The sequence below is a fragment of the Oncorhynchus mykiss genome, chromosome 19, assembly GCF_057628025.1.
Source record: "Oncorhynchus mykiss isolate SJ-2025 chromosome 19, ASM5762802v1, whole genome shotgun sequence".
Classification (NCBI taxonomy): Eukaryota; Metazoa; Chordata; class Actinopteri; order Salmoniformes; family Salmonidae; genus Oncorhynchus; species Oncorhynchus mykiss.
Window position 1 is genome coordinate 71,198,556 of NC_143040.1, and position 27,137 is coordinate 71,225,692.

General features: G+C 43.2%; 1 protein-coding gene across 2 annotated transcripts; it reads right to left on the reverse strand.

Annotated features, from left to right (window-relative positions):
• Positions 1 to 309: 309 nt before the first annotated feature.
• Positions 310 to 27,092, reverse strand: si:ch211-67f24.7 (uncharacterized). Of its 2 annotated transcripts, XM_036955324.2 has the most exons (15): positions 26,794 to 27,028; positions 21,107 to 21,153; positions 20,715 to 20,765; positions 18,462 to 18,626; positions 18,112 to 18,230; positions 17,297 to 17,436; positions 12,912 to 13,032; positions 10,605 to 10,743; positions 9,592 to 9,696; positions 9,390 to 9,479; positions 8,873 to 9,021; positions 7,206 to 7,319; positions 5,904 to 6,654; positions 1,333 to 1,427; positions 310 to 1,228 (listed from the first exon to the last, which is right to left on the reverse strand). In XM_036955324.2, the coding sequence occupies exons 1-15, from the start codon at positions 26,810 to 26,812 to the stop codon at positions 1,120 to 1,122; spliced, it is 2,214 nt and encodes a 737-aa protein (XP_036811219.1). In that variant the 5' UTR covers positions 26,813 to 27,028; the 3' UTR covers positions 310 to 1,119. The 2 variants fall into 2 exon arrangements, with proteins under 2 accessions (XP_036811219.1, XP_036811220.1); XM_036955325.2 differs by lacking the exon at positions 20,715 to 20,765 and having other exon boundaries at positions 26,794 to 27,092.
• Between the last annotated feature and the right edge of the window lie 45 nt (positions 27,093 to 27,137).

Below are 27,137 nucleotides of genomic sequence, written 5' to 3' on the forward strand. Positions count from 1 at the left end.
CAAGTCCATGCTAGGTAAAGCTCCGCCTTATCTCAGCTCACTGGTTACGATGGCAACACCCATCCGTAGCACGCGCTCCAGCAGGTGTATCTCACTGATCATCCCTAAAGCCAACACCTCATTTGGCCGCCTTTCGTTCCAGTTCTCTGCTGCCTGTGACTGGAACGAATTGCAAAAATCGCTGAAGTTGGAGACTTTTATCTCCCTCACCAACTTCAAACATCTGCTATCCGAGCAGCTAACCGATCGCTGCAGCTGTACATAGTCTATTGGTAAATAGCCCACCCATTTTCACCTACCTCATCCCCATACTGTTTTTATTTATTTATTTTTATTTTTCTGCTCTTTTGCACACCAATCTCTACCTGTACATGACCATCTGATCATTTATCACTCCAGTGTTAATCTGCATAATTGTAATTATTTGCCTACCTTCTCATGCCTTTTGCACACAATGTATATATAGACTCCCCTTTTTTTCTACTGTGTTATTGACTTGTTAATTGTTTACTCCATGTGTAACTCTGTGTTGTCTGTTCACACTGCTATGCCTTATCTTGGCCAGGTCGCAGTTGCAAATGAGAACTTGTTCTCAACTAGCCTACCTGGTTAAATAAAGGTGAAATAAAAAATAAAAATAAAACAAAGTCTCTCGCTCACACAGTACTGCAGACCTCATGGGTTGGTCTCTCAAATGATGGTCTCTCTCACACAGTGCTGTTAGTCCTCTGGGTGGGTCTCTCTCACACAGTACTGCAGACCTCATGGGTTGGTCTCTCAAATGATGGTCTCTCTCACACAGTGCTGTTAGTCCTCTGGGTGGGTCTCGTGACAGACCATAAATGCTAATCAAGTAGCCAGCATGCAAGAGATTTGGTTGCTGTTCTGATTGCTCGTTCTGATTGCTGATTGCACTGTGTCCCACAGTGCTGTAGACCTCTGGGTTAGTCTGTCAGACAGTCTTTCAGATGGTCTATATCTCACACACGGCGCTGCAGACTGTTGGGCTGGTCTCTTAGATGAATCCCTCTCTCACACAGGGCTGTAGTCTTCGTCGGGTTGATCTCTCAAATAGTGCTGAAAACTTCCCAAGTTGGTCTCACAGACAGTCTCCCTCTCTCATACAGTGCTGCAGGGCCCCTCACTGTCCTCCTCACTCTCATCCCACACTGCAACACCCCCCATGGCTCCTGCCTGGACGTGGCCAACTCTCGGCTGGGTTTCGAACCTAGGAGACGGAGACGGGGAAGGAGACGGGGAAGGAGACGGGGAATGAGACCCTTCTTTTAACCTGTTGTTATTATAATGTTAAAAATATCCAGTATTCCTTACCTCAGCTTTTTGAAGTTAGGAAATGTCTGCCTCTCAGTGGCTTGAACCGGTCTGAAGCCTTGTGGTGTATTTTCCTTTACGGGTGCTGCATCTTCCTAGTTCACACAGTGTAAAGGGAATGGGATTAGATGTGTCTCCAGTTCACACAGTGTAAAGGGAACGGGATTAGATGTGTCTCCAGTTCACACAGTGTAAAGGGAACGGGATTAGATGTGTCTCCAGTTCACACAGTGTAAAGGGAACGGGATTAGATGTGTCTCCAGTTCACACAGTGTAAAGGGAACGGGATTAGATGTGTCTCCAGTTCACACAGTGTAAAGGGAACGGGATTAGATGTGTCTCCAGTTCACACAGTGTAAAGGGAACGGGATTAGATGTGTCTCCAGTTCACACAGTGTAAAGGGAACGGGATTAGATGTGTCTCCAGTTCACACAGTGTAAAGGGAATGGGATTAGATGTGTCTCCAGTTCACACAGTGTAAAGGGAACGGGATTAGATGTGTCTCCAGTTCACACAGTGTAAAGGGAACGGGATTAGATGTGTCTCCAGTTCACACAGTGTAAAGGGAACGGGATTAGATGTGTCTCCAGTTCACACAGTGTAAAGGGAACGGGATTAGATGTGTCTCCAGTTCACACTGTGATAAGGGAACAGGATTAGATGTTTCCAGTTCATACAGTGTAAAGGGAACAGGATTAGATGTTTCCAGTTCATACAGTGTAAAGGGAACAGGATTAGATGTCTCCAGTTCACAATGTGATAAGGGAACAGGATTAGATGTCTCCAGTTCATACAGTGTAAAGGGAACAGGATTAGATGTCTCTCCAGTTCACACAGTGGTACTGAAATAAGATTAGATGTCTCCCTTGCTCATGCCGTGATAATAGAACAGGATTAGATATCTACCTAGTTCACACCGTGATAAGGGAATAAGATTAGATGTAGATACTGTAGAGAACATTGTAGCAGAGATCATATCTGTCCTGGCCAGATCCTAGCCTGGTCCCTGTTCTTTTTGCAATGACAAGACAAGTATTCACCCTTTGCCTTGATGACAGCTTTACACATTATTGGAATTCTCTCAACCTGCTTCACCTGGAATGCTTTTCCAACAGTCTTGAAGGAGTTCCCACATATACTGAGCACTAGTTGGCTGCTGTTCCTTCACACTGCAGTCCAACTCATCCCAAACCATCTCAGTTGGGTTGAGGTCGGGTGATTGTGGAGGCCAGGTCATCTGATGCAGCACTCCATCAATCACTCTCTTTGGTCAAATAGCCCTTACCCACCCTGGAGGTGTGTTGGGTCATTGTCCTGTTGACAAAACAAATGATAGTCCCACTAAGCACAAACCACATAGGATGGCGTATCGCTGCAGAATGCTGTGGTAGCCATGCTGGTTAAGTGTGCCTTGAATTCTAAATAAATCATACAGTGTCACCAGCAAAGCATCCGCACACCATCACACCTCCTCCTCCATGCTTCACGGTGGGAACCACACAGGCAGAGGTCATCCATTCACCTACTCTGCGTCTCACAAAGACACCACGGCTGGAACCAAAAATCTAAAATTTGGACTCATCAGACCAAAGGACAGATTTCCACCGGTCTAATGTCCATTGCTTGTGTTTCTTGGCCCAAGAAAGTATCTTCTTCTTATTGGTGTCCTTTAGAAGTGCCTTCTTCGCAGCAACTCGACCATGAAGGCCTGATTCATGCAGTCTCCTCTGAACAGTTGATGTTGAGATGTGTCTGTTACTTGAACTCTGTGAAGCATTTATTTGGGCTGCAATCTGAGGTGCATTTACCTCTAATTAACATATCCTCTACAGCAAAGGTAACTCTGGGTCTTCCTTTCCTGTGGCGGTCCTCATGAGAGACAGTTTCATCATAGCACTGGATGGTTTTTGCGACTACACTTGAAGAAACTTTCAAAGTTCTTGAAATGTTCTGTATTGACTGACCTTCGTCTTTAATGATGATGAACTGATAGACTGTCATTTCGCTTTGCTTCTTGGAGCTGTTCTTAACATAATATGGACTTGGTCTTTAACCAAATAGGGTGACTTCTGTATACCACCCCTACATTCTCACAACACAACTGATTGGCTCAAACGCATTAAAAAAGACAAAAATTCCACAAATTAACTTTTAACAAGGCACACCCTGTTAATTGAAATGAATTCCAGGTGACTACCTCATGAAGCTGGTTGAGAGAATGCAAAGCTGTTATCAAGGTAAAGGGTTGCTACTTTGAAGAATCTCAGATTTAAAAAATATTTTGATGTGTTTAACACTTTTTTGGTTACTACATGATTCCATATGTGTTATTTCATAGTTTTGATGTCTTCACTATTGTTACGGATACAAGTATCCTGTGTGTGTGTTTCTTTTCTCTCCTTCTCCCCTCACAGGTGAAAATCATCACTTCCCAATCAGTCACCAATCATCAATCAGAAGACACACCTCCTCCTGTTTCCTACCCAATCACAGTTCCTTTCCCTTGGTTTAAAAACCCTGTCAGTTGTTTGCTCTAGAGCTCAATCTCTCTGTAAATGCCATGTCTGTAGATCTCTGTGTTTCACTCTCTCTTTGTGTCTTAACCTATCTTTTGTTTGAGCACCTCCATAGCACTTTGTCATCACCTGTGAGTATTGTTTTTGGTTATGGTGTTTGTGTTTGTTTGCTGGTGGGAAAAGGGGAAACCAAGACAAGTCGCCCATGGGCATACACTACCCGTAGGTAGACTTTGTTAAATACACTAGTTAGAACTGGGCGGACCACCCACTGTATTTTTGGTTAGTTAGCTGTTGTTAAAGTAGGCTAGTCTAGCTTAGGGGTGTTTTGGGTTAGTTAGTTAGCTGTTGTTAAAGTAGGCTAGTCTAGCTTAGGGGTGTTTTTGGTTAGTTAGTTAGCTGTTGTTAAAGTAGGCTAGTCTAGTTTAGGGGTGTTTTTGCTTACTTATTGTTTCTTTCCTTGGGTCCAGCTCAGCCCCTTTTCCTGCTCCCCCCATTACCGTGTGTTTATTAATAAACCCTGAGTTTGACGGTAGATTTCAGTTGTCCTGGTTATTTCGTTCACACTTTTACTTTGTCACTATTATAATTTGCATGAGTTATGTTACGGGTCTCATTACCATCCCCCCCCCTAGACTGTCGGGCCAAAAGGGATTCGTAACAACTATTCTACAATGTAGAAAATAGTAAAAATAAAGAAACTTTTGAATGAGTAGTGTATATATTGATATAATAGTAGTGTATATATTGATAATAGTACTGTATATATTGATAATAGTACTGTATATATTGATACTGTATATATTGATATAATGGTACCGTATATATTGATATAATGGTACCGTATATATTGATATAATGGTACCGTATATATTGATATAATGGTACTGTATATATTGATATAATGGTACTGTATATATTGATATAATAGTACCGTATATATTGATATAATGGTACTGTATATACAGTTGACATTGGAAGTTTACATACACCTTAGCCTGAAGGTACCACGTTCATCTGTACAAACAATAGTACGCAAGTATAAACACCATGGGACCACGCAGCCGTCATACCGCTCAGGAAGGAGACGCGTTCTGTCTCCTAGAGATGAACGTACTTTGGTGCGAAAAGTGCAAATCAATCCCAGAACAACAGCAAAGGACCTTGTTAAGATGCTGGAGGAAACAGGTACAAAAGTATCTATATCCACATTAAAACAAGTCCATATATCGACATAACCTGAAGGACCACTCTGCAAGGAAGAAGCCACTTCTCCATTAAAAAAAAGCCAGACTACGGTTTGCAGCTGCACATGGAGACAAAGATCGTACTTTTTGGAGAAATGTCCTCTGGTCTGATGAATCAAAAATAGAACTGTTTGGCCATAATGACCATTGTTATGTTTGGAGGAAAAAGGGGGATGCTTGCAAGCCGAAGGAGCCTCTTAAAGAAGAAGTTACAGGTCTGTGAGAGCAAGAAATCTTGCTTGTTTGTAGGTGACCAAATACTTATTTTCCACCATAATTTGCAAATTCATAAAAAATCCTACAATTTGATTTTCTGGATTTTTTTTTCTTATTTTGTCTGTCATAGTTGAAGTGTACCAATGATAAAAATTACAGGCCTCTCTCATCTTTTTAAGTGAGAGAACTTGCACAATTGGTGGCTGACTAAATACTTTTTTGCCCCACTGTATGTGTTTATATATTGATATAATGGTACTGTATATATTTATATAATGGTACTGTATGTGTTTATATAGTGATGTAATATCTGCCAGTTAGCAGACGCTTTCATCCAAAGGGACTTACAGTCATGTGTGCATACATTACTAGACAGTGGTCAGAGTTCAAGTCAAAGGTCAGTGTCGACAACCACAGCACTTTGACTTTTTAAACGTAATTTACGCTTGGGCCGACATCCGTAGCGTTCACCATGAGTGCGATCTCTGGGAGCCTTTAAAAGACGTGCTGTCGATCGAGAGTGCATTGCGCTTGACGACAACGTGCCATTGATTGAACACAGCCAAGGTTGTATAAAGATGGAAAAAATACCTGTTTTGGTGGTTCATCCCAGATGGGTCTGAAGACACTGGTGGGGATGAGAGGAGGTGGTCCCTTAGTGATGTTGATGACTCTGTTCCCATAGGGTCCTGCTGGCCCTGGTGTCTGACCCTGTCCCTCCAGGCCCGCTGGTCCTGCGTGGTGTCGAGGACTTCGAGGAGAAGGGTACGGCAGCCTGGGTATCTGCCACCTCAGACATACCGTCCGTTCTCTGGGCGAATCACTCAGCGACTGCTGCTGCTGTGTGTACGAGGGCTTCAACAGAACAGGCACCTGACTGTCTGTATCCTCTTCCTCGTCCTCCTCCTCGGTATTACTCGCTTCCCCCTCCCTCCTCAGGGTCCCGTCTGGGCTACAGGTGGTGACGGAGGAGTAGTCGAACACGGAGGTGTCCCCAACGTCCTCCTCCGTGTCACAGTCATCAGTGCTTCTCTGGACCATGTGAGGACCAGGGGTCTGGGGGCCGTGTCCGTGTACCTTAACCCCCGTAGCCTGGCTAGGAGACTCCTGTCCAGAGTCGCTGTCCCCCCACCCAGGGGGTGCCGTATGGAGGAAGGCGCTGATGTCCCCACCGTAGACCAGTCCGGCCAGGCCGCAGGAGTCATGAAGATGAGACTGGAAGGTCCCCCCTGTCCTGTCTCTGTAACAGCTCTTCTTCCGTACAGTACCGGTAGACCAACGGGCAACAGGCATGCTCTGGCAGCCAGCGGCACAGTTAGATAGACGTGGCTGTTGTTCCTCTCTAGGGAGAGATCACATGAAATAGCTTCACGTCAATTATAACACCACTTACAGGTAGCAGACAGACACTGTTATCCAGTAACTGCAGAGAGTACATGCAGACATTTTGTTGCAAATGTAGCCGATGCAAAACGGCGAGCTAGTTAGCGGTGGTGCGCGCTGGTCGCGTTTCAATCGGTGACGTCACTCGCTCTGAGACCTTGAAGTCGTGGTTCCCCCTTTGCTCTGCGAGGGCCGCGGCTTTTGTGGAGCGATGGGTAACGATGCTTCGAGGGGTGACTGTTGTTGATGTGTGCAGAGGGTCCCTGGTTCGCGCCCCGGGCCGGGGCGAGGGGACGGACGTAAAGTCTATACTGTTACACATACTCTGCCATTTCAGCAGACGTTTTGTTGCGTACTATGCCTTTTTAGCAAACATATTTGTGGCATTTTCTATCTGCGACTTTTGACAACGTTTCACTGCTGAACATGACTTTGGTGTATGTTCTGCATTGTGCCTCTAGAGGCCTCTTACCCTCGCAGGGCACCAGATGGCGACAAAAACACACTCACCGTTTCCCAGCAGCGTCACGGGACTCCTGTCTGTGTTTCTGTGTGTCCGTGGCAGGGCAGAGCTGGCTTCTGTGATCGCACGACTTGGCACAGGGGCAGGCAGAGCAGCTGCCACTGAAACACAGAGGAACTGCTGAGTGGGGGACGGTCTGGACACTCCAATATGTCGTGCTTCAGGCAGATCTTAAAATAAGCATGACTGTCTATATGACCGCCTGTCTATGTGACCATCTGTCTATATGACCGTCTGTATGATGATTGAAATCTCTCCCACAGGATCCCGTGATGGATCTTGGATTTGGAGAACATTTTTGGAATTATATTGAATTTCAAATATATATATATACATTTTATATGGGTGTCTGATTATTTTGTTTCTGAAATGTTTGGCCTGTTTAATGGCTTGTAAACGACTAAATTCCATGATTATTCAGGGAATGGTCTGTTTGACAGACCATTAACTGTCAAATTGAGTAGCTGCCCAGCGTGCACATTGTGATTTAGTTCTGAATGGATTCCGTGATTCTGTGTGAAATGGAACCCTGGTCACTATAGGGTTTACTGCTTTAGACCAGGGCCACAGAGACTAACCCATAGGGCCCTGGTCACTATAGGGTTTACTGCTTTAGACCAGGGCCACAGAGACTAACCCATAGGGCCCTGGTCACTATAGGGTTTACTGCTTTAGACCAGGGCCACAGAGACTAACCCATAGGGCCCTGGTCACTATAGGGTTTACTGCTTTAGACCAGGGCCACAGAGGACAACCCATAGGGCCCTGGTCACTATAGGGTTTACTGCTTTAGACCAGGGCCACAGAGACCAACCCATAGGGCCCTGGTCACTATAGGGTTTACTGCTTTAGACCAGGGCCACAGAGACCAACCCATAGGGCCCTGGTCACTATAGGGTTTACTGCTTTAGACCAGGGCCACAGAGACCAACCCATAGGGCCCTGGTCACTATAGGGTTTACTGCTTTAGACCAGGGCCACAGAGACCAACCCATAGGGCCCTGGTCACTATAGGGTTTACTGCTTTAGACCAGGGCCACAGAGACCAACCCATAGGGTCCTGGTCACTATAGGGTTTACTGCTTTAGACCAGGGCCACAGAGACCAACCCATAGGGCCCTGGTCACTATAGGGTTTACTGCTTTAGACCAGGGCCACAGAGATCAACCCATAGGGCATGGGACACAGCCAGGGAGTGTCTCTTACTAACCTGGACCACAGAGACCAACCCATAGGGCCCGGGACACAGCCAGGGAGTGTCTCTTACTAACCTGGGCCACAGAGACCAACCCATAGGGCCCGGGACACAGCCAGGGAGTGTCTCTTACTAACCTGGGCCACAGAGACCAACCCATAGGGACCGGGACACAGCCAAGGAGTGTCTCTTACTAACCTGGACCACAGAGACCAACCCATAGGGCCCGGGACACATCCAGGGAGTGTCTCTCACTAACCTGGACCACAGAGACCAACCCATAGGGCCCGGGACACATCCAGAGAGTGTCTCTTACTAACCTGGACCACAGAGACCAACCCATAGGGCCCGGGACACAGCCAGGGAGTGTCTCTTACTAACCTGGGCCCGGGACACAGCCAGGGAGTGTCTCTTACTAACCTGGGCCCGGGACACAGCCAGGGAGTGTCTCTTACTAACCTGGGCCCGGCCATTCTTCCTCCGTCTCCCCATCGAACATCGTCCTCCAGGATGAGGTGACAGCGGGAAAGGATGCTCCTCAGGACCCTCTCTGACCCCTGGAGGAGGCTGCAGTCTGGGTGATCGCTGTCAGTCCACTGCAACAGACTCTACAGGGGAACAGGATTATACTCAGAGAAACCAATATATACTAGAGTTGCATTATGGGTGATCACTGCCTGTAGACAAACAGACTCTACAGGGGAACAGGATCCAGTCAGAGAACCGCAAATTATAAAAATATATTCCATTTAGCAGACGCTTTTATCCAAAGTGATTTACAGTAGTGTATACAGATTCATATGGTTGGCCCCAGTAAGAAATGAGCCCATGACCCTGTTGTTGCAAGGGCCATGTTCAATTAACTGAGTCATACTTCTTCTTAGTGTCACTGGTCCATTTGAGATTATCCTCACTAGATTGGCTATCATAGCGAGACACTCCAAAAAAGAAGAAGGAGAAGGAGAGGTGGACCAACCTGAATGAGGGTTAGGTAGCTGTGGATTCGAGAGACTGGCGCCAACAGCAGAGAGAACAGTTGAACTTCCTCTCTTTCCTTCGTATAGCTCTGTAAACAACGTGAACGTGGAGATATTCAAATCCCCTCACTCACTACCACCATTTTGAAAGATAAGACCTGTACATTAAAGATCCAGTAACAACCTACGGGATTTACCTACCTGTGTGCTTTGTATTTTCCCATTGAGCATTATTCTGTTGAATTCTATAGAAAGAAACGTGGCCAGCGCTGTCGTGTATCCGTGGTATATGTCCAAGAAAGATGACTTGAGGAGACAAACAGGAATAGTTGTGATGAGGATATAGATGAAGATGAGATAGATAGATGTAGATAGATATGTATTATAATCTCTACAGTTTGAAAGAACAACCAAAAATAGTTTTATTTATTTATTTTATTTAACCAGGTAAGTCAGTTAAGAACAAATTCTTATTTACAATGACGGCCTACCAGAAGACAAAAGGCCTCCTACGGGGGCGGGGCCTGGGATTAAAAACAACTAAATAAAATCAAAATATAGGACAAAACACTCATCACGACAAGAGAGACAACACTACATGAAGAGAGACCTAACACAACATTACATGGTAGCAACACATGAAAAACAGCATGGTAGCAACACATAACAACATGGTAGCAACACGTAACAACATGGTAGTAACACGTAACAACATGGTAGAAACACGTAACAACATGGTAGAAACACGTAACAACATGGTAGCAACACGTAACAACATGGTAGCAACACATAACAACATGGTAGCAACACGTAACACACATGGTAGCAACACGTAACAACATGGTAGTAACACGTAACAACATGGTAGAAACACGTAACAACATGGTAGAAACACGTAACAACATGGTAGCAACACGTAACAACATGGTAGCAACACATAACAACATGGTAGCAACACGTAACACACATGGTAGCAACACGTAACAACATGGTAGAAACACGTAACAACATGGTAGCAACACGTAACAACATGGTAGCAACACATAACAACATGGTAGCAACACATAACAACATGGTAGCAACACATAACAACATGGTAGCAGCAGAAAACATGGTACAAACATTATTGGGCACAGATAACAGCACAAAGGGCAAGAAGGTAGAGACAACAGTACGATAGTCAAGATGGGATTTCTGTATGTTTCCGTACTTACGTCATTGTGGCCTACGAGTTGGACAAAGATGTCTCCCACAAGGCCTTTCCAGTCGTGAGCAGACAACCTCTGCTCCAGAGTGTTTCTGAACAGAAGGTGGCGCTGCAGCAACTCCTCCACAAACTTCAGGTAATTCTGACTAGAGGAGAAAACAGTGAGAAAACCAGGAGAAAACAGAGAGAAAAGGAGAAAACAGAGAAAACAAGGAGAAAACAGAGAGAAAACAATGAGAAAACAGAGAGAAAACAATGAGAAAACACAATGAGAACACAATGAGAAAACAGAGGGAAAACAAAGAGAAAACAAGGAGAAAACAGAGAGAAAACACAATGAGAAAACACAATGAGAAAACAGAGAAAACAGAGAGAAAACAGAGGGAAAACAAAGAGAAAACAAGGAGAAAACAGAGAGAAAACACAATGAGAAAACAGAGAGAAAACAGAGAGAAAACAGAGAGAAAACAGAGAGAAAACAGAGAGAAAACAGAGAGAAAACAGAGAGAAAACAAGAGAAAACAGAGAGAAAACACAATGAGAACACAATGAGAAAACACAATGAGAAATACTGTCAATATGGCCTGACTATTGATTGACAGGTGATTACCAGGGTGTCTGCATCCCAGTGGCCACCACATTGTTTTTTTTTTACTTATACCCCGTTTCTCTACCCAATGTTGTGGTTTCCAATTGGTAGTTACAGTCTTGTCCCGTCGCTGCAACTCCGCTAGAGCGCGGTGGTACAAAGAAATCCCGGCCAGCCAAACCCTCCCGTTACCCGGACGACGCTGGGCAAATTGTGCGCCGCCTCATGGGTCTCCCGGTCACGGCCGGCTGTGACACAGCCTGGGATCGACCATGGGTCTGTAGTGACGCCACTAGCACTGAGATGGAGTGCCTTAGACCGCTGCACCACTCGGGAGGCTGGCACCCTATTTTCTATAGCTGGAGCCCATAGGGCTAGTGAATAGGGCGCCATTTGGTACACAGCCTACAGATGTAGGATCTTAATTTGATCACTCTGTTACAGGAGACCTTTCCTGCAAAGCAGGAAATGTAAAACTTGTAGTGCATTTGAGGTTTAAAAAGGCTTCTGAAGTTTGTAATTTCCACATTGAAATTTCAGACTTGATTTTTCCTTGCGAAAAATTTATCAAGCCCTACAAAAATGTCCATTAATTATAATCCCCATAATAATCCACACTGGACTGTGGTAGCATGATAGTTTGTAATCCCCATAATAATCCACACTGGACTGTGGTAGCATGATAGTTTATAATCCCCATAATAATCCACACTGGACTGTGGTAGCATGATAGTTTGTAATCCCCATAATAATCCACACTGGACTGTGGTAGCATGATAGTTTATAATCCCCATAATAATCCACACTGGACTGTGGTAGCATGATAGATTATAATCCCCATAATAATCCACACTGGACTGTGGTAGCATGATAGTTTATAATCCCCATAATAATCCACACTGGACTGTGGTAGCATGATAGTTTATAATCCCCATAATAATCCACACTGGACTGTGGTAGCATGATAGATTATAATCCCCATAATAATCCACACTGGACTGTGGTAGCATGATAGATTATAATCCCCATAATAATCCACACTGGACTGTGGTAGCATGATAGATTATAATCCCCATAATAATCCACACTGGACTGTGGTAGCATGATAGTTTATAATCCCCATAATAATCCACACTGGACTGTGGTAGCATGATAGATTATAATCCCCATAATAATCCACACTGGACTGTGGTAGCATGATAGATTATAATCCCCATAATAATCCACACTGGACTGTGGTAGCATGATAGATTATAATCCCCATAATAATCCACACTGGACTGTGGTAGCATGATAGATTATAATCCCCATAATAATTCACACTGGACTTTGGTAGCATGATAGATTATAATCCCCATATTAATCCACACTGGACTGTGGTAGCATGATAGTTTATAATCCCCATAATAATCCACACTGGACTGTGGTAGCATGATAGATTATAATCCCCATAATAATCCACACTGGACTGTGGTAGCATGATAGTTTATAATCCCCATAATAATTCACACTGGACTGTGGTAGCATGATAGTTTATAATCCCCATAATAATTCACACTGGACTGTGGTAGCATGATAGATTATAATCCCCATAATAATCCACACTGGACTGTGGTAGCATGATAGCATTGGTTCTGTCCCAAATGGCACACTATTCCATATACAGTGCACTACTTTTGGGTATATATATATAGGAAATAGGGTACTAGTTGGGTTTGTCCTTACTATGGCTCCAGGTCCATCTGCAGAGCAGGAGGTGTTCTGTACTTGTCGTAGAGCTGGTTTAAGGTCGACACGTATTCCCATTCTGAGTGGAGAAGCTGCATCGTCACTTGGTGCCTTGCATCTATGGAAGAGAAGCTGGTGTAAAATTATTGTCGCGCCGGTGTTGTGCCGAAAAGTGTCAATTACTTTCTGTGACACACATCAGAGTCAAATACTTTCTATAGAACAGACATCGTCAGGAGGGACAGGCAACCGACATGAATAATACATGTATATGTGTGTTATATTTAAACATAGAGGAGGGAGTATAATGTTGGCAAGCAATAAACATTTCAGAACAACTATAGCTGAATTATTATCCTTACACTTTCAAAAATACTAGTCGAATAAGACATGCGAGAGATCACGAATTTTGGCAAAGAGATGTATTTATAGACTAATACAAAAATCAGTAGCGGATTTAGGTACGGTACGACCCACGACTTGGGCAGAAGGGGGTGAAGGGGGTGTTCGCCCAAGACGCCATACAAGCTAGAACCGAGACATACATTTGAAACAAATAGCCAAACCGAAAACTGCAGACAAAACATTGTTTTCTGCTACTAAAATGAGTGAAACGTAGGCTAAACTGACAACGGAGTGAAAAGCAGACATCTCAACTAGCAAGCAAGTTGCAGCAATGAAGAACGCAAAGAGGGGAGAATTCTGTCAGGTGGAGATTTTCGGCACAACACGGGTCATCACGACAATATAGGCTTTGGTTGAAGCTCAATGTACAATTCTGATCTCCCTACCAACATGATGCCAATGTCGAGGAAAATTTGAACAATTGAGGTCTGAACAAATGTTCTTAACTTTGTATTAAAAACTATTTTTTTTGAAGAATCAACAACAAGTGGGACACAATCATGAAGATATCATTGGATATTTCAAACTTTTTTAACAAATCAAAAACTGAAAAATTGGGCGTGCAAAATTATTCAGCCCCCTTAAGTTAATACTTTGTAGCGCCACCTTTTGCTGCGATTACAGCTGTAAGTCGCTTGGGGTATGTTATCAGTTTTGCACATCGAGAGACTGACATTTTTTCCCATTCCTCCTTGCAAAACAGCTCGAGCTCAGTGAGGTTGGATGGAGAGCATTTGTGAACAGCAGTTTTCAGTTCTTTCCACAGATTCTCGATTGGATTCAGGTCTGGACTTTGACTTGGCCATTCTAACACCTGGATATGTTTATTTTTGAACCATTCCATTGTAGATTTTGCTTTATGTTTTGGATCATTGTCTTGTTGGAAGACAAATCTCCGTCCCAGTCTCAGGTCTTTTGCAGACTCCATCAGGTTTTCTTCCAGAATGGTCCTGTATTTGGCTCCATCCATCTTCCCATCAATTTTAACCATCTTCCCTGTCCCTGCTGAAGAAAAGCAGGCCCAAACCATGATGCTGCCACCACCATGTTTGACAGTGGGGATGGTGTGTTCAGCTGTGTTGCTTTTACGCCAAACATAACGTTTTGCATTGTTGCCAAAAAGTTCCATTTTGGTTTCATCTGACCAGAGCGAGCACCTTCTTCCACGTGTTTGGTGTGTCTCCCAGGTGGCTTGTGGCAAACTTTAAACGGCACTTTTTATGGATATCTTTAAGAAATGGCTTTCTTGCCACTCTTCCATAAAGGCCAGATTTGTGCAATATACGACTGATTGTTGTCCTATGGACAGTCTCCCACCTCAGCTGTAGATCTCTGCAGTTCATCCAGAGTGATCATGGGCCTCTTGGCTGCATCTCTGATCAGTCTTCTCCTTGTATGAGCTGAAAGTTTAGAGGGACGGCCAGGTCTTGGTAGATTTGCAGTGGTCTGATACTCCTTCCATTTCAATATTATCGCTTGCACAGTGCTCCTTGGGATGTTTAAAGCTTAGGAAATCTTATTGTATCCAAATCCGGCTTTAAACTTCTTCACAACAGTATCTCGGACCTGCCTGGTGTGTTCCTTGTTCTTCATGATGCTCTCTGCGCTTTTAACGGACCTCTGAGACTATCACAGTGCAGGTGCATTTATACGGAGACCTGATTACACACAGGTGGATTGTATTTATCATCATTAGTCATTTAGGTCAACATTGGATCATTCAGAGATCCTCACTGAACTTCTGGAGAGAGTTTGCTGCACTGAAAGTAAAGGGGCTGAATAATTTTGCACGCCCAATTTTTCAGTTTTTGATTTGTTAAAAAAGTTTGAAATATCCAATAAATGTCGTTCCACTTCATGATTGTGTCCCACTTGTTGTTGATTCTTCACAAAAAAATACAGTTTTATATCTTTATGTTTGAAGCCTGAAATGTGGCAAAAGGTCGCAAAGTTCAAGGGGGCCGAATACTTTCGCAAGGCACTGTATATCCACAGTAAAATGAGTCCTATATCGACATAACCTGAAAGGCCACTCTGCAAGGAAGAAGCCACTGCTCCAAAACCGTCATAAAAAAGCCAGACTACGGTTTGCAACTGCACATGGGGACAAAGATCGTACTTTTTGGAGAAATGTCCTCTGGTCTGATGAATCAAAAATAGAACTGTATGGCCATAATGAACATCGTTATGTTTGGAGGAAAAAGAGGGAGACTTGCAAGCTGAAGAACACCATCCCAACCGTGAAGCAAGGGGGTGGCAGCATCATGTTGTGGGGGTGCTTTGCTGCAGGTTGGGACTGGTGCACTTCACAAAACAGATGGAAATTTGAAAGAAATTCTACCAAATACAAATTGAGTGTATGTACACTTCTGACCCACTGGGAATGTGATGAAAGAAATCAAATCTGAAATAAATAATTATCTCTACTGTTATTCTGACATTTAACAATCTTAAAATAAAGTGGTGATCTCAACTGACCTAAGACAGGGGATTTTTACTAGGATCAAATGTCAGGAATTGTGAAAAACTAAGTTTAAATGTAGTTGGCTAAGGTGTATGTAAACTTCCGACTTCAACTGTATGTACAGTTGTTAGAAGGCAACAGTCAGCAGGGTTTAAACCAGCAACCCTTGTAGTTATGCCAGCACACCACCTGTGCTATTAAGGCCCAGACCTTTTTGTCAGAGGCCAAATTAAAGGTTACAATAGCACTGCCAATAGCAAACTTTTGATTGATCAAAACACATCTGTCTTTGTATGTGGAAATGTACGATGCACTTTTAACAGAACATTCATTACCTGCCAGCGTAAAAACCATGGAAATTAAAAATAAAAATAAAAACGTTTTAAGTGAGAAGTAGGCATTGGTCTGAAGCTGAAAAATAAAGGAAATTCACGAGCACCACAACGCCTACTCCACCCATGCTCCACCAAGGTTTTACAGCACACAGCTTTGACCTACTACAGTAGTTATGTTGGTATTGTACTTCAAACTATGTATAGGCAGGTTGCTTACGATTCAAACCTTCTCCAACAGCCTGTGATAGTTAGGATTCAACATTTCTCCAAATGCCTGTGAAGGTTAGGATCCTGTTCCTGCTCCTCGCACTCGCCCTGAGGTGCGTGTCATCAGCCCGGGGCCACCTGTACCGGTCCCACGCATCAGGCCTCCAGTGCACCTCCCCAGTCCAGCACGTCCTGTTGCTGCTCCTCGCACTCTCCCTGAGGTGCGTGTCATCAGCCCGGTGCCACCTGTACCGGTCCCACGCATCAGGCCTCCAGTGCGCCTCCACAGTCCAATAAGTTCGGAACCTCCAGCGACGGTCCCCAGTCCGGGGTCTCCAGCGACGGTCCCCAGTCCGGGGCCTCCGGCGATGATCCGCAGTCCGGTTCCACAAAGGCGGAGGGATCAGCGTAAGGAGGGGGGGCTGCGTCCAGAACTGGAGTCGCCACCGAGGGTAGATGCCCACCCGGACCCTCCCCTATAAGTTCAGGTCTGCAGCCAAGAGTCCGCACCTTTTGGGCGGGAGGGTTGGGGGGGGCTGACCTTAGATATCTCTGTTTTCTATATATTTTGGTTAGGTCAGGGTGTGACTAGGGTGGGTACTCTAGTGTTGTATGTCTAGGGTTTTGTATGTCTAGGGATTTTTGTATTTCTATGTTGGCCTGATATGGTTCCCAATCAGAGACAGCTGATTATCGTTGTCTCTGATTGGGGATCATATTTAGGCAGCCCTGTTTCCCACTTTCTGGTGTGGGATCTTGTCTATGTATAGTTGCCTGTCTGCACTATTTGTATAGCTTCACGGTTCGTTTGTTGTTTTGGTGAGTTTCAGTTTATTAAAATGATGTGGAACTCTACTCACGCTGCACCTTGGTCTAAAGACATTATGACGAACGTGACATGCAGCCCCTTGGTTGGGGAACGTTGAGTAAAGGATTTACAGAAAGAGTGTATTTGTACAGTGTGGACCTACCTGTCCCCTCATACATCCCTGCTTTGAGCCCCTGCAGGTAGCAGTGGAGCAGGACTCTGCCCCGGTTCGAAGAGGAGGATGTGCTGCTGCTGGCACTGCACTCACAGTGGCTCCTCCCATTCACCACAAGACCTGTATCACTACCAGAGAGTACAGACCAGAGAGTACAGACCTGTATTACCACCGGAGAGTACAGACCAGAGAGTACAGACCAGAGAGTACAGACCTGTATTACCACCAGAGAGTACAGACCAGAGAGTACAGACCTGTATTACCACCAGAGAGTACAGACCAGATAGTACAGACCAGAGAGTACAGACCAGAGTACAGACCTGTATTACCACCAGAGAGTACAGACCAGAGAGTACAGACCAGAGTACAGACCTGTATTACCACCAGAGAGTACAGACCAGAGAGTACAGACCAGAGAGTACAGACCAGAGAGTACAGACCTGTATTACTTACAGATACTAAATAAAAAGTTAATCAGAAATCAATCTGGGTGCCCGGATTCTCCTAAAACGCACTTTGGCAAGACAAGGAGATAGCTGCTAGTCTGAAATCTAGAACCTGTTGTGTGTTGTACCATTCCACTCTCTGTACTCCGTGTCATTGCCAAACATTTGGGACGACAAGGAGTGGAATGATAGCAGAAACAGACTGGTACCCATGCTAGATAGCTACTGGACACTATTGATCTAATGCAATAATGACAACAACAGTCCAATATTTTCTAAAAGACCAGCATATTAATCAATCATTACTATCTACACATTATTTATTGGTGTCTATTTTAGTGGATGTTTACTGATTACCTGTCTCTCTGGGTTGCCAGAGCTGATTGTGTCACCTTTACCTCCTGCTGTATTGGAGACCTCTGCCTGTTGCTACCACAGAGTTGCAGGATCTGGCAACGCATCTCTCCCAGTTCATCCTGTGGGGTAAACAATTGTTCAATGTTAACTTCATCTTCTCTGGGTTGCTGTTTTAGCAAATTATTGATTCAAAACATCATGATCGGGATCCCCAGTCTCTATGCTCTTTATAAAAGCCTCGGCCGAGATTAAATCCGCTCACACTTTCTAGAGCGTTGTCGACCATTTAAAGCCAATGTTCCTGGGGACCCATCTCTCTGGTATCATGACCTGCTTGAACTCCATCTCACCCTGAGAGATTCAACCAGGGTCTCCATGCGCAAGGCCTTTCTCTCACAGCTCCTCCGGGCTTCTCCTACCTCCTCCCTGATATCGCTGTCTCCATGCTGGATCTGACTCAGCTCATACAGAGCACTGGAGAAGCCCACCTTCAGCTCTGACACCAGACCCTGGAGCTGGAGGAGGGAGAGAGAGATGGAAGGGGGGTGCATGGATGGATGGATGGATACATGGATGGATGGATGGATACATGGATGGATGGATACATTGATGGAAGGATGGATGGATGGATACATGAATGGATACATGAATGGAGGTATACATTGATGGATACATGGATGGATGGATGGATACATTGATGGAAGGATGGATGGATGGATACATTGATGGAAGGATGGATGGATGGATACATGGATGGATGGATGGATACATGGATGGATGGATACATTGATGGAAGGATGGATGGATGGATACATGAATGGATACATGGATGGAACATTGATGGATACATGGATGGATGGATACATTGATGGAAGGATGGATGGATGGATACATGGATGGAACATGGATGGATGGATGGATACATTGATGGAAGGATGGATGGATGGATACATGGATGGAACATGGATGGAGGTATACATTGATGGATACATGGATGGATGGATACATTGATGGAAGGATGGATGGATGGATACATGGATGGAACATGGATGGATGGATGGATACATTGATGGAAGGATGGATGGATACATGAATGGATACATGAATGGAGGTATACATTGATGGATACATGGATGGATGGATACATGGATGGATGGATGATGGATGAACAGATACAGGACATGGATAGATAGTGTCAGATTGTTATAGGTAAAGAGTTATATGTTCTCAATTACTTCGGCCAGGATTCAATCAGATTGTGGGTTCGCGACAACGCGGCTTTTAAATGTAGGCTAATTTCTAATTGAGACGACATCTACAGTGTTTACCGTGAATACAGTCTCCGCGCACGAGGGAACTTTAAAAGCGACGTTGTCGGTTAGGCGCGATCGGATCGAAACCCGTTTTTCCTTGGTTAATTAAAGGCAAAATAACATTACACTGAACAAAAATATAAATGCAACATGTAAAGTGTTGGTCCCACGTTTCATGATCTGAAATAAAAGATCCCAGAAATGTTCCAGACGCACAAACATTTTATTTCTCTTCAATGTTTGGGCACAATTTAGTTTACATCCCTGTTAGTGAGCATTTCTCCTTTGCCAAGATAATCCATCCACCTGACAGGTGTGGCATATCAAGAAGCATGATTATTACACAGGTGCACCTTGTGCTGGGGGACAACAAAAGGAAACTCTAAAGATGTGCAGTTTTGTCACACAACGCCACAGTTTTGAGGGAGCGTGCTGACTGCAGGAACGTCCACCAGAGCTGTTGCCAGAGAGTTGAATGTGGAACCTTTATTTAATCTAGGCAAGTCAGTTAAGAACACATTTTTATTTACAATGACGGCCTACTCTGGCCAAACCTGGAAGACGCTGGGCCAATTGTGCGCCGCCCTACGGGACTCCAAATCACAGCCGGATGTGATACAGCCTGGATTTGAACCAGGTACTGTCGTGACACCTCTTGCGCTGAGATGCAGTGCCTTAGACCGCTGCGCCACTCGGGAGCCCATGTTGAACGAATGTTCATTTCTTTACCGCCTCCAACGTTGTTCTGACCAACAGATGCACATCTGTATTCCCAGTCATGTGAAATTCCTTAGATTAGGACCTAATTCATGTATTTCAGTTGACTGATTTCCTTCTATGACTTGTCTGTAACTCAGTAAAATATTTGAAATTCTTACATGTTGCGTTTTATATATTTTTTTGTTGTTGTTCTGTATAAATAAAGAGAGACGGTGGGCTACACAACGGTTGTGTAAAGATTTGTGTAACAGACAAACTCTCCATTGCACAATCATAAATCGTTGTATCAACCCCAATGCATACTTTATTGGCCCTGTACACACTCAAGTTGTACAACTGATTTTACAACACATTTGTAAACGAATCGTTGTGACACAAACGGAGAGTTTTACTGCACACACAAGTAACCACACAAGGGTTGTGGAGACACTACAGAATGGTTGAGTAAAAAAAAAGAAGAGATAATTGTGCAGACAAACTCTTTCTATTGTTTCACAACAACAAAACACATTTATCCAGTTGTATTACAGCCATCGTGTCAAATTGTGTGTTATACATCAGTTGTACAACCTGGGTGTGTAGGTGGCCATTGTCCTCAGAAAGGAAAAGTATTTCCACAGCCTGTCAACATAAAGATCAACATTCAATTAGATAACACACAACAACAACAAACAAACAACACAATACAGTGTAGGCTACAACATGAAGCCGAGGAAACGATCAGAGGCAGCTACATCAGAGAGGGTCTATAATGTAACAGGGAAGTTAGTATCCCAAATGGCTCCCTATTACCAATATAGTGCACTAGTCCCTATAAGGGCCCTGGTCAAAAGTAGTGCACTACATAGTGAATATGGTGTTATTTGGGACACAAGCCAGACTTTGGGTGTGTTTTAAACATGGGGAATACACCGAGGTAGTTAATGTGTGAGAGAGGATAATCAGGGAGTAAACAGGTTTACCTTGGAGATCTCACTGACTAGCTCTCCCTCCTGAGGCTTCATAACCTCTGTGGGAAGAAGAGCAAACATTTATAAACAACCCCTCTGTCAGCTCAGCAGATGTGTTCACTCATCCCTAAGTTCAGCAGCCCTTAACAAAAAACAAGATTGACATTTTTGAAAGTGCAGTAACTGTGGTATTTTGGACGCAGAAATTGCAAAATTACTGCAGTTATACTGTAAAATTACTGCAGTTATACTGCACTCTAACTGCAGTTATACTGTACAATTACTGCAGTTATACTGTACAATTACTGCAGTTATACTGCAAAATTACTGCAGTTATACTGCACTCTAACTGCAGTTACACTGCAAAATTACTGCAGTAAAAAAAAAGATATATATTTTGGATTCAGTATTTACAGCATACTGGAGTTACAGTGCCTTGCGAAAGTATTCGGCCCCCTTGAACTTTGCGACCTTTTGCCACATTTCAGGCTTCAAACATAAAGATATAAAACTGTATTTTTTTGTGAAGAATCAACAACAAGTGGGACACAATCATTAAGTGGAACGACATTTATTGGATATTTCAAACTTTTTTAACAAATCAAAAACTGAAAAATTGGGCGTGCAAAATTATTCAGCCCCCTTAAGTTAATACTTTGTAGCGCCACCTTTTGCTGCGATTACAGCTGTAAGTCGCTTGGGGTATGTCTCTATCAGTTTTGCACATCGAGAGACTGACATTTTTTCCCCATTCCTCCTTGCAAAACAGCTCGAGCTCAGTGAGGTTGGATGGAGAGCATTTGTGAACAGCAGTTTTCAATTCTTTCCACAGATTCTCGATTGGATTCAGGTCTGGACTTTGACTTGGCCATTCTAACACCTGGATATGTTTATTTTTGAACCATTCCATTGTAGATTTTGCTTTATGTTTTGGATCATTGTCTTGTTGGAAGACAAATCTCCATCCCAGTCTCAGGTCTTTTGCAGACTCCATCAGGTTTTCTTCCAGAATGGTCCTGTATTTGGCTCCATCCATCTTCCCATCAATGTGGGGTCAGTGGGGATGGTGTGTTCAGCTGTGTTGCTTTTACGCCAAACATAACGTTTTGCATTGTTGCCAAAAAGTTCAATTTTGGTTTCATCTGACCAGAGCACCTTCTTCCACATGTTTGGTGTGTCTCCCAGGTGGCTTGTGGCAAACTTTAAACAACACTTTTTATGGATATCTTTAAGAAATGGCTTTCTTCTTGCCACTCTTCCATAAAGGCCAGATTTGTGCAATATTCGACTGATTGTTGTCCAATGGACAGAGTCTCCCACCTCAGCTGTAGATCTCTGCAGTTCATCCAGAGTGATCATGGGCCTCTTGGCTGCATCTCTGATCAGTCTTCTCCTTGTATGAGCTGAAAGTTTAGAGGGACGGCCAGGTCTTGGTAGATTTGCAGTGGTCTGATACTCCTTCCATTTCAATATTATCGCTTGCACAGTGCTCTTTGGGATGTTTAAAGCTTGGGAAATCTTTTTGTATCCAAATCCGGCTTTAAACTTCTTCACAACAGTATCTCGGACCTGCCTGGTGTGTTCCTTGTTCTTCATGATGCTCTCTGCGCTTTTAACGGACCTCTGAGACTATCACAGTGCCGGTGCATTTATACGGAGACTTGATTACACACAGGTGGATTGTATTTATCATCATTAGTCATTTAGGTCAACATTGGCTCATTCAGAGATCCTCACTGAACTTCTGGAGAGAGTTTGCTGCACTGAAAGTAAAGGGGCTGAATAATTTTGCACGCCCAATTTTTCAGTTTTTGATTTGTTAAAAAAGTTTGAAATATCCAATAAATGTTGTTCCACTTCATGATTGTGTCCCACTTGTTGTTGATTCTTCACAAAAAAATACAGTTTTATATCTTTATGTTTGAAGCCTGAAATGTGGCAAAAGGTCGCAAAGTTCAAGGGGGCCGAATACTTTCGCAAGGCACTGTATACTACACTATAACTGCAATCTTTTTTTCTTAAGGGCTGCGGCTGTGGAGAGGAATCTCAGATTTATTTCCAACTGTTTAACCCTTCCCTGTGCGTGAATGCAACAACTGTGAGTACAGCATTTGTTTCCTCATGTTTTCTGAACAGAGAAGTCATTATTTTGGTCATTTTCTAGTCATGTGCTATTTTATGCGCTTGTTTTTATGCCTGCTAAGTAACTTTTCCTGTCATATTAGCTGGCTAGCTAACTAAGTTGTTTCCATTTTGTGTCTCGTTTTGAATCATATATATATATATATATATATATATATATATAGTACCAGTTAAAAGTTTGGACACCTACTCATTCAAGTGTTTTTCTTTCTTTTTACTATTTTCTACATTGTAGAATAATAGTGAAGAAATCAAAACTATGAAATAACACATATGGAATCATGTAGTAACCAAAAAAGAGTTAAACAAATAAAAATATATTTTAGATTCTTCAAAGTAGCCACCCTTTGCCTTGATGACAGCTTTGCACACTCTTGGCATTCTCTCAACCAGCTTCACCTGGAATGCTTTTCCAACAGTCTTGAAGGAGTTCCCTCATATACTGAGCTTCTTTTCCTTCACTCTGCGGTCCAACTCATCCCAAACCATCTCAATTGGGTTGAGGTCAGGTGATTATGGAGAACAGGTCATTTGATGCAGCACTCCATCACTCTCCTTCTTGGTCAAATAGCCCTTACACAGCCTGGAGGTGTGTTGGGTCATTGTCCTGTTGAAAAACAAATGATAGTCCCACTAAGCGCAAACCAGATGGGATGGCATATCGCTGCAGAATGCTGTGGTTGTCATGCTGGTTAAGTGTGCCTTGAATTCTAAATAAATCACTGACAGTGTCACCAACAAAACACCATCACACCTCTGCCTCCATGCTTCACAGTGGGAACCATACATGCAGAGATTATCCGTTCACCCACTCTGCATCTCACAAAGACACAGCGGTTGGAACCAAAAATCTCACATTTGGACTCATCAGACCAAAGGACAGATGTCCACTGGTCTAATGTCCATTGCTCGTGTTACTTGGCCCAAGCAAGTCTCCTCTTCTTATTGGTGTCCTTTAGTAGTGGTTTGTTTGCAGCAATTCGACCATGAAGTCCTGATTCACGCAGTCTCCTCTGAACAGTTGATGTTGCTTGATCTCTGTGAAGCATTTAGTTGGGCTGCAATTTCTGAGGCTGGTAACTCTAATGAACATATCCTCTGCAGCAGAGGTAACTCTGGGTCTTCCTTTCCTGTGGTGGTCCTCATGAGAGACTGGTAACTCTAATGAACATATCCTCTGCAGCAGAGGTAACTCTGGGTCTTCCTTTCCTGTGGTGGTCCTCATGAGAGACTGGTAACTCTAATGAACTTATCCTCTACAGCAGAGGTAACTCCGGGTCTTCCTTTCCTGTGGCAGTCCTCATGAGAGCCAGTTTCATCATAGCGCTTGATGGTTTTTGTGACTGCACTTGAAGAAACTTTCAAAGTTATTGACATTTTTCGGATTGACTGACCTTCATGTCTTAAAGTAATGGTGGACTGTCATTTCTCTTTGCTTATTTGAGCTGTTCTTGCCACAACATGGACTTTGTATTTTACCAAATAGGGCTATCTTCTGTATACCACCCCTACCTTGTCACAACACAACTGATTGGCTCAAACACATTAAGATGGAAAGAAATTCCACAAATTAACTTAACAAGGCACACCTGTTAATTGAAATGGATTCCAGGTGACTACCTCATGAGGCTGGTTGAGAGAATGCCAAGAGTTTGCAAAGCTGTCATCAAGGGTTGCTACTTTGAAGAATCTTAAATATAAAATATATTTAGATTTGTTTAACACTTTTTTGGTTACTACATGATTCCATATGTGTTATTTAATAGTTTTGATTTCTTCACTATTATTCTACAATGTAGAAAATAGTAAAAATAAAGAAAAACCCTTGAATGAGCAGGTGTGTCTGGTTCTGACTGGTTCTGACTGGTTCTGTCTGTCTGTCTGTCTGTCTGTCTGTCTGTCTGTCTGTCTGTCTGTCTGTCTGTCTGTCTGTCTGTATTATCCTAGCAGAGGATAATTGTTTAGCTCTAGTGCTTGCTATTTGCTAAATAATATGTGCCTTATTCTAAGATGTCAAACCATTGCATTGATTCTATTTAATCGTTTCACTTTCAGACCACCGTGTATGGACACACAACATTGGACAACTGCAGCCTAATGAAAGCCCGAACGTTATGTTAAACCTACCATCAAGATTAAAGATCAGTAAACCGAGGAACAGTCTCTCTCCAAGTGTCCCTCTACCCAGAGTACAATCTCCATGTCTTTCACACCAGTAATACATAATCAGAGGTTTTACCCTCTTCGTCATGGCTTTACCTCTCAGATCACAGGTTGGCACAGAGAGCAGAGCTCCATAATTCCTCTGGGAAGGAATCTTTCCTATCCTCCAAACCAGATTGGATATCAGGAAGGCAGACAATGGTGACAAAGACTCGGCATTTAACCTCCTTTCTCTCTGTAGTCATGGTAACCTCTTCCTAACCATAGAAAAATCATCTATAGAATGAGTGTACCACTCAAATGGCCAGGGTTTAAAAGCTCTTTCAATAGTTTCTATGCTCCTGACTCACCTAGTCACTGACTGACCCAATAAAACATAGATCGAAAGTTTTGTATTTCCTTATAAAATACGAAGTGAAACATTAACAAGTTGTTAGTCCTGACAACCTGACTGAATGTTATGTCCGGCTGTCCTGTCTTGATAAATATTTTTCAAGGAAACCTGCACCAAATCATAAATGTAGTATACTTATTGTACTATAGTCAGTGGTCTGACAGTGTCTGTTTATAGTACCCAAGCTAGAACTGCCCCTGCCAGCAATTCCCCTGGTGAGGGGGAAGTGACTAACCTGCCAAACAGCTCTACACTGCAGGGGCGAAAGACAGAGGCCAAACTACCTCCTTCTAAGCCTAACAGCAGAAGGACAGATCAGATACAGTATTAAAACATAAAGACAGCCCATACACCAGTTCATTCCTACAAGTCTTCAGATGATTGATAAGTTGATAAGTAATTATATTCTCTATTCTATTTTAATATATTAGGTTCACTGGAAAGAAAAGTGAAATCTGATTAATATGAAATTACAATATATCCCATTTGTTCTTTAAAAATAACAGTTACATCTAAAAGTTATAATAATAACTGTAGTCTAAAATCAAGGCAACCTACCCATATTAAATGATGAAACATCTAAAATCAAGGCAACCTACCCATATTAAATGATGAAACATCTAAAATCAAGGCAACCTACCCATATTAAATGATGAAACATCTAAAATCAAGGCAACCTACCCATATTAAATGATGAAACATCTAAAATCAAGGCAACCTACCCATATTAAATGATGAAACATCTAAAATCAAGGCAACCTACCCATATTAAATGATGAAACATCTAAAATCAAGGCAACCTACCCATATTAAATGATGAAACATCTAAAATCAAGGCAACCTACCCATATTAAATGATGAAACATCTAAAATCAAGGCAACCTACCCATATTAAATGATGAAACATCTAAAATCAAGGCAACCTACCCATATTAAATGATGAAACATCTTCATATGAAATTCTACCAACAATTTGATGAAACTATACATGTTATCTTACCGTTATTTGCCACCGCCATTCAGATCATCAAGAAATATCTCATCAAGTGAAATTTTCTCCATCCAAATCCACTTATTTGAGCAAAAACTGACATTTCATTCATTGCCACTGCACTCGTGGCGGCGCCCTGAACCTTTGAAAGCAGGTGCATTTGTGCAAGGGATGCACCGACGGATACCTGATGCAGTTCGTTACCTGGGTGCGTCCACGCAAGACGAGCAGCCTGCGTTAAATCATGTGAATAAGTAGTTTTGACCTGCCGGGCTACTCCGAGCCTTAAATCGAGTGCACTCTTGGGCGTGGACGAGTCGAGCCTGGATCTGATTGGCTGGTTTGGACACTCG

Bases quoted from the DNA above. Each gene is read 5' to 3' on its own strand.
- si:ch211-67f24.7 (XM_036955324.2), bottom strand. The intron at 18,231-18,461 runs GTGAGATGGAGT...TTTACCCCACAG, and splicing joins CCCTGGTTGAATCTCTCAGG to GATGAACTGGGAGAGATGCG. The intron at 9,697-10,604 runs GTAAGTACGGAA...TGTCTCCTCAAG, and splicing joins AACTCGTAGGCCACAATGAC to TCATCTTTCTTGGACATATA.